Source organism: Schistocerca gregaria, chromosome 1 (genome assembly GCF_023897955.1).
Source record: "Schistocerca gregaria isolate iqSchGreg1 chromosome 1, iqSchGreg1.2, whole genome shotgun sequence".
Lineage (NCBI taxonomy): Eukaryota > Metazoa > Arthropoda > Insecta > Orthoptera > Acrididae > Schistocerca > Schistocerca gregaria.
This window is the reverse complement of record NC_064920.1, coordinates 580,687,855-580,695,885: the sequence shown is the minus strand read 5'-3', so window position 1 is coordinate 580,695,885 and position 8,031 is coordinate 580,687,855. Positions and strand designations below refer to the sequence as shown.

General features: G+C 41.8%; 1 protein-coding gene across 2 annotated transcripts in view; it reads left to right on the top strand.

Annotated features, from left to right (window-relative positions):
• The first annotated feature begins 437 nt into the window (after positions 1–437).
• LOC126357025 (transcription factor cwo) overlaps positions 438–8,031 on the top strand; it is a 156,315-nt gene continuing 148,721 nt past the window's right edge. Inside the window, exon 1 of one of the 2 annotated variants that reach the window (XM_050007419.1) lies at positions 438–919. In XM_050007419.1, coding sequence (XP_049863376.1) covers positions 858–919 — 62 coding nt within the window. In that variant the 5' untranslated portion in view covers positions 438–857. The remainder of the gene's footprint in view (positions 920–8,031) is intronic. The other variant, XM_050007417.1, reaches the window with a different exon arrangement.

Genomic DNA, 8,031 nt, shown 5'->3' with positions numbered 1-8,031 from the left:
CGAATACACATATTACCATCATGTATAGGCATGGAAGCTACTGAGCTCTATGTGCCAAGAACGTGGGTCAAGTATCTATCCCCACCCATTGTGATTCAGCTTTTATTTTATGGCGGGCTGATGTTCTGTGTTGCGAGATCAGGAGCAGTCAACACTTCACTGACTATTGACCGATCTTGGCAAGAAAGCATCTCTGAAAGCCTCGCTGATGGTGATTTATATACTTATTTATTTATAGATTTAGTTGTATATTTATTTACAGATTTTATGGCAAGATTAGCACGGCCTGCGCCTAATAAATTGATTGGCCGCTATAGTATCTTTTACTTTCAGAGCAGGACAATGCATGTTTGCAAGGAGTTCTGTAATTATAAGAAGCGTAGAGTTTTCCGTTGACTTTCACTAGACTAATTCTTCAGGGAATTTTTGCAAATCAGTTACACGCCGTGCGGCTGCAGTCAGCTCTTGTGACTGCAACTTATGCACCTACCGCGGGGAGCGTCTAGAAAAGTCCTTGCCTGCGCGGCGCTGCGGCGCTCTTGGCAACGTGCTGCAGACACTGGCGGCGCGGTCGCGTTGGCTGCCACGTGACCGCTGGGGGCCGGGCACATGGCGATCGTGTGACTCGGTGACGTCACTGCCACCGGCACGTGTGCCAAGGCGTGGAAACAAGTGACTGTTCAGTAGCTCGCGCAGCGCAGCAGTGTTCCTTCTTGGTGGTTGGCGTTATGCAATTGTACTTGTCAAAAGAAGGTTTCAGCAGTTTGTTCGTCGTAAACAGCAGCACATTTCTTGCCACAGCATCAGTTGCCTACATCTGCTACTAGTCCCATGTCAAGGAAATCATTTGATCCACTATGGAGACGCACGGTTACTGGGACGAAACGTCAGCGTCTTCTCAACATCTGAAATTTGAAACGTGAGTGCCAACTTCCTATGTTTATTTATTGCGCAGTTAACATTCAGCGCATTGACAAAGCTCTTGCGAGTAGCTCTATCAGTGACACGCGCGACGAATCCTTGTTTGTGCATGTGTGTCACATCTTTCGGTCGCACTGTACCTAGTCACGTTTTCCGCAACGTGCTACGCAACGGCTGAAAGTCGTGTCGGTGCAACAATGTTTCTGCGCATTACCTGCAGTTCTTTTGCGTAGTGATGAGCTAAAATTTTGGTAGTTTTATTAAATTATTTTCCTAAATGATATGAATGCTTATGAGGAAGGTCAAGTTTCGTTTATTTTGTGAGAACTAAGTGCGAAGTCAGTGTCAGGTGTGCCACCTGTGAATAGAAAAAGTGCTGAATACATGAACGTTCAACTGTAAAAACAAAAGATTAGTTTAAGCTACCGTATTCTGCATATAATCGATTGTACTAAATTGTTAATTTGTTTCCCTTTTTTTGCTATATTGTGTACGTCCCCTAATTACATAAGATTGACATCGGGAACCTTATTTCTCTTAAAATTTTGTTGTTCATCATGTAAATCTTGTATGACGTGCAGCGGATGGATTTGATTCTTGGCGAATAAGAGCAAGGGGAGGAAGAAGATTGTGTGATAACGTTTCCACGAGGAAAAATTATGACAGTTGTTTCGATTATATACTTTTGTATTCGGGTTTATTTGCTACGCAACAGTTATTGATTTGATTAGTACATGTAGAATGTGACGTCAGACTCACGCCCAGATTCGGGTTTTATCATCACGTGAGGGTTTCGCCGCATCGTTCACGTGATAGGGGAATGGTACAAGGTTGTAGGAAGGTCGCATGCCAATAGCGAATGAATTTTTGAAGCGTTTGTGACCGACAGATGTTGTCAGAGGCGTGCTCCTTTTTCAGCTGTGAATAGAATATGTTTGTAGAAAAACTGGAATTTGCAATTTCTGACACGATATGATTGCGAACTCACTCGTACTGTTAAAAAAAATGAAAACATACAAAACAGTATAATAACTGTTACTTGGCTTTTTAAAACTACTTTTGTTTTTCCGACGTCGAGAAATCATAGACTGATGACAAGGTTTGCTCTTTTTTATGTACATTTCGTTGAAATTCTGCAGAAACAGTTAGCCCTATTGGTAAACGCACTTCATTGATATGTTTTTCCTTTGTTATAGTTCTCGAAATTTGAAGCTGGTACTTGTTAGTTAATCCTCATGAAGCTTGACCTTTACTGTTGATACTGGTCACGTGCGGAGACCTTGGGCAGTGCGTGAGGGAACTGCTGAAACTAGAGCAGACACCCACCCCCTTCTGTAACCTTGTTACCCACATTTGCTTTCAGTCTGTCGACCATTTTTCGTCACTTTAAAATCTGATGGTAACAGGGGTTTCACCATTTTTTTATTATCGCTCAAAAACTTTCATATTATGAATACAAATTAAATGTTGTATCGTACCGCCCACAACTTGCTCAGAAAATTTTAGCCTATTTTGGTAATGTTAAGTGCTGTTACAACATTGCTTCTCGGTTGTGCGTTCAACATTCCAAACTGACATCGGTAGTTCTTACGTGCAAAAAATCGTGCTGCGAAAACATTTCAAAACGGTAAAGTCATACTTTCTGTATTTCTAATTGGCTTGGCTTTACGGATCTTTACTTCTTGCCTATGTTTCCCCTACGGTTTTTCTTTTTTCCTTCCTGTAGTACGTCATTCATCAAGTTATCCGAAATGCTATAGGTTATATTTTCATACGAGGGAATGTACACAAAATTGTATATTTCACAAAAATTATAGGTCATTTACTGGACGTGACTTCAGCTGTGAGTTTGTTGCAGATCACAAGGGAAAATTTTGTTCCCAGAGAAAACTTGCTCGATATTGATTGACTGCCACTTCAGTAACGCTATATATTTCAAACTGGTATCGTACTTCTTGTAAATCATATCTCTTTCTAGCTAGTACTTCACTGGCACAATATTACTGTCAGAAACGAATGGTAAACATGACATTCGCAAAAAAAAAAATCCTTTGCACACTTGAGGGTATATTTATGTGGATGCTTATGTATGAAAACAACCACGTCAAAGGTTTTAATAAAGCTCATTTTCGTGCCTGTTCATATAATTTCTGGCTTACGGTGATTTTAACTTTTGAAATGAACTACATCTTTGAGACGTCAAAGAGATAATTTCTTACTGTCAAATTTGGTACGTAATTTGCTTTGAAGTCAGGGATTTAGGTACCATTTAAGAGGTGGTGATTTACGCTGTATTCGGACATAAATCATTGACCACATGCCCAGTGATGTGAAGAATGTAATAGATAATAAGACTAATTTGAAAGATTAACTGAATAATATCTGCTTGACAACCCTTGTTATTCCATATAAGAATTCCCGAATATGTGGTACTGTAAAGTGTGTGTATGTATGAAAAAAATAAATGCGTCTTAAGTTTGATCTAAAAGATAGCCATGTACGTGATCAGATATTATCATATTTTTTACTGAGGAAGTGCTTTACATCTGTTGATTTACTGACTGGCGTGTTCCACATCAAAGGGCAAAGAAGCAATCAACTAGCCACGAGTGGTAAGCGCACTAGTTACGTGTTACATAAAAAGCAGTCTTTCACCGATGACACAGAAGGGGAACCTTATAAACTGGCTGTAAATCTGCCTGCGTTGTGTGGATCTTCCTCCGGAGGAATCATTTATCTCCACAACAGCCAAACCGGGACTTAAAGACATGAATTTCGCTTGTGAAAGGTCAATTTTTTATCATGATCGATTTTTTTATAAGTTGAACTGCTGGTAAAATGTATTACGTACCTGCATCAACATGAATACTCTGAAATCATACTTACGTGCCTGGCAGAGGATTTATCGAACCACCTTCACAATAATTCTCCATTATTCCAATCACGAACAGCGCGCGGAGAAACGTACACTTATAGCTTTCCGTGCGAGCTCTGATTTCCCTTATTTTATTGTGATGATCGTTTCTTCCTATGTAGGTCGACGTCAACAAGATATTTTGCTTTCGGAGGCGGAAGTGGTGATTGAAATTTCGTGAGAAGATTCTGTCGCAACGAAAAATCGTGTCCTCCCCAAACCCTGTATCATGTCATTGATAGTATCATCCCTATCTGGCGATAATACAAAACGCGCTGGTCTTCTTTGAACTTTCTCGATGTACTCTGTTAATCCTATCTGGTAAGAATCCTCGACCGTGCAGCAGTACTCCAAAAGAGGACGGTCAAGCGTAGTGTAGGTAGTCTCTTCAGTAGATATGTTGCATTTTCTAAGTGTCATGCCAATAAAACGCAATCCTTGGTTTACCGTATCAATAACATTTTGAATTTGCGGCCTTTAGGTTTGATTGATTTTTAGTGTAAAGGAAGTTCAACGGATTCCTTTTAGGAGTACATTGCCAATTTTCGCATGACAGATATCTTTTCTAAATCGTTTTGTAGTTTATTTTGATCTTCTGATGACTTTACTAGATGATAAACCACAGCATCGTCTGCAAACAACCTAAGACGGCTGCTCAGTTTGTCTCCTAAATCATTTATATAAAGAACAGCAGAGGGCCTAAAACATCACCTTGGGGAACGCCAGAAATCACTTCTGCTTTACTCGATTACTGTTCGTCAATTAATGTTCAAAGGGGTTCAAATGGCTCTGAGCACTATGGGACGTAACTGCTGTGGTCATCAGTCCCCTAGAAGTTAGAACTACTTAAACCCAACTAACTAACCTACGGACATCACACACATCCATGCCCGGGGCAGGATTCGAACCTGCTACCGTAGCGGTCGCGCAGTTCCAGACTGTAGCGCCTAGAACTGCTCGGCCACTCCGGCCGGCTAATGTAAAACTGTGACTTCCCTGACAGGAAATCACGAATCCAGTCATGTAACTGAGACGGTATTCCATAAGCACGTTTTGACAACAAGCCGCGTGTGTGGTATTATGTCAAAAACCTCCTGGAAATCTATAAATGCGGAATCAATTTGAAATCTATTTTCAGTAGCACTCAGTACTTTGTGTGAGTAAAGTTGTGTTTCACAAGAGCGATGTTTTCTAAATTCATGTTGACTGTGTGTCAAAGACCGTTCTCTTGTAAGTAATTAATAACGTTCGAACACAATATATGCTAGAAAATCCGGTTTCATATCGACGTTAATGATATGGGCCTGTAATTTAGTGGATTACTCCTACTGTCTTTCTTGAATATTGGTGTGACCTGTGCAACGTCCCATTCTGTGGATACTGATCTTTCGTCGAGTGAGCGGTTGTGTACGATTGTTAGGTATGGAGCTATTACTTCAGCATACTCTGAAAGGAACCTAATTGGTATACAGTCTGGAGCGGAAGACTTGCTTTTATGAAGTGATTAAAGTTGCTTCACTAGTCCGAGGATATCTAAGTTACTCATGTTGGCAGGTGTTCTTGATTCAAATTCCGCAATATTTACTTCGTCGTCTTTGGTAAAGGAATGTCGGAAGGCGGTGTTTAGTAACTGTTTGGCAGCACTGTCGTCGAAAGTATTTTCATTGCCATCGTGCAGAGAAGGCATGATTGTGTCTTCCTGCTAGGATACTTAGCATAGCATACTACCAGAATCTGTTGTAAATATTCTGCCAGGTTTCGAGACAAAGTTTCGTTGTGGAAACTGTTATAAGCATATCGCAGTGAAGTTCGCACTACATTTCGAGCTTCTGTAAAAGATTGCCAATCTTTTAGGGTTTGTGTTCGTTAAAATATGGCATGCTTTTTTCCTTGCTTCTGCAACAGTGTTCTGCCCCGTTTTGTGTACCAAGGGGGATGAGCTCCGCCGTTTAATTTGTTTGGTTTTAAAACTGTCAATTGCTGTCGATACTATTTCTTTGAATTCAAGCCACATCTGGTGTACACTTACACGGTAATTTGGAAGAAGTTGAGATTCTCTCACAGAAAGGCCTCAAGTGAGTTTTTAGCTGTTTTTTTTTAATATGTATATTTTTGATATGTTTTTGGAGGATTTGGGGTTACAGTATTCAGCCTCGCTACGACAACGCTGCGTCCACTAATCCTTGTACCCGTTTTGAGGCTCCTCAGGATTATTTGTTGCTAAGAGATCAAGTGTGTTTTCACTGTTTGCGTGAGCTCATGAACTAAATGCTCCAAATAACTTTCAAAGAATGTGTTTAACACAATTTCGGATGATATTTTGTGTACCTTCGAATTTAAACATGCATTTTCGCCAACATATAGAGTGTAAATTAAAGTCACCATCAACTGTAATTGTATGAGTCAGATGTGTGTTTAAATTAAACTCAACTTTTCTTTGAACCTTTCAGCAATATGAGTTGGGAGGTCGGTAAAAGGATCCAGTTTATTATTTTATTCCGGTTGCAGAGAAAGACCTCTACCCATACTAACTCATAGGAACTACTTCAGTTTCGTTAGAGGATAAATTACTTCTAACAGCAACAAACACGCCGCCGCCAACTTTGTTTAACCTATTTTTTCTGAACACCGTTAGGTTATTGGTCCTGTCAACTATGCTGCAAATGGTGATCTCTGCTGGCATCTTGCAAGAAACACTGGCAGCATTTACCACTTCTGTTAGCCACTCGAAACCAGAGAGAATCTCTTCCGATACAAAGCGACACACATCATTGGTACTGATGTTAGCCATCAGCTGCAGCTGGCTGCACCCTGGCTCTTCATGGCATCCGGAAGGACACATTCTATATCTGGTATGGGTCCACCCGGTATGCACACAGAGTGCACATTGGTTTTCTTCCCCTCCTTGGCACACTGGACGCGCATTTGGGATGATGACAGTTCAAACCCATGTACGGCCATCCTCATTTAGATTTTCCATGATTTTCCTAAATCGCTTCAGGCAAATGCTGGCATGGTTCCTTTGAAAGGGCACAGCTGGCTTCCTTTCCCATCCTTCCCTAATCCGATGGGACCTGTGACCTCGCTGTTTGGTCCCCTCCCTGGAATCAACCAACCAACCAACACTCCTTGGCAGCTGTGTCCCTAAGGGGCCCCCATAACGCGCCTAACATTGGAACTCTAAACTACCAATAATCCCACAATCTATGATTGCCTGGACCGTGCAGGCAGAGAGGTTCCATCTGAAACACGACAAGTGACTGCATCTGGCGGAGCCACTGTGTCAGCCACAGGCAGCACCTGGAACCTGTTTGTCGACTTGTCGACTAACTGTGGAGGCCTTAATGTATGGTCACCTGGGAAGTATTTCACTGCCTGTCACGCCCTGAGGTGACTTCCCACTTGACCATGGGTGAGGGGTCAACCTCAGTGCGAGAAGTAATTGAATTTGTCAAAAGTGTGGGCCGATCGGCAGACGAACAAGTGCTGGACATCCGTTGGTTCTCCACTGCCGGCCCACAAGAGTGATGCCCATCCACTGCAGCCTCAAGCCGTGTAACTGAAGCCATCACAGCCTGGAGCTAAGAATAATGGAGTGTCACCAACTCGGCTCACCTCAGCATACAGCAATAACAGCCCCAACCGTGGAAAACTACACTACACAAACAGGGACAATCGACATGCGGTACAGAACTCTACTGCGGACATGGAGGAAATGTAGAACTATGTCTAATAAATCAGATTAACACTCAGAGATTCAGAAACTGAACTACCAAAGCTCTCAGCTGAGGTTAAATAATTCGCACCTGATTAGGAACTTGTAATATATCACAAAATCAGGCTACTTTCCAACCAAACGAGAAAGTGAGAGCTGTATCTCTTAAACATTAAGTTAACGTGCAGAAACTCAAGAAACTAAACTAACAAAGCACACAGCTGAGACTGTACAATTCGCTCCTGTTTAGGAACTCATAAAATGTCCAAAATTGGATTACTTCCCTGTTGCAGCTGTGTCTCGGTCGGCTGGTGCTGCCTAACTGTGGATTATGATGCGCTTCCTCTGTTTCTTACGTTTCCTTTGCAGTTCTGGATAAGCCTGCACGACAGCGTTAGAAAATAATGTGGGCTCTCATTCTAAGGGATTTCCGAAGGGCAGCCACTGGAAGGAGAACACGTGCACACATTCTCCTTGTGTA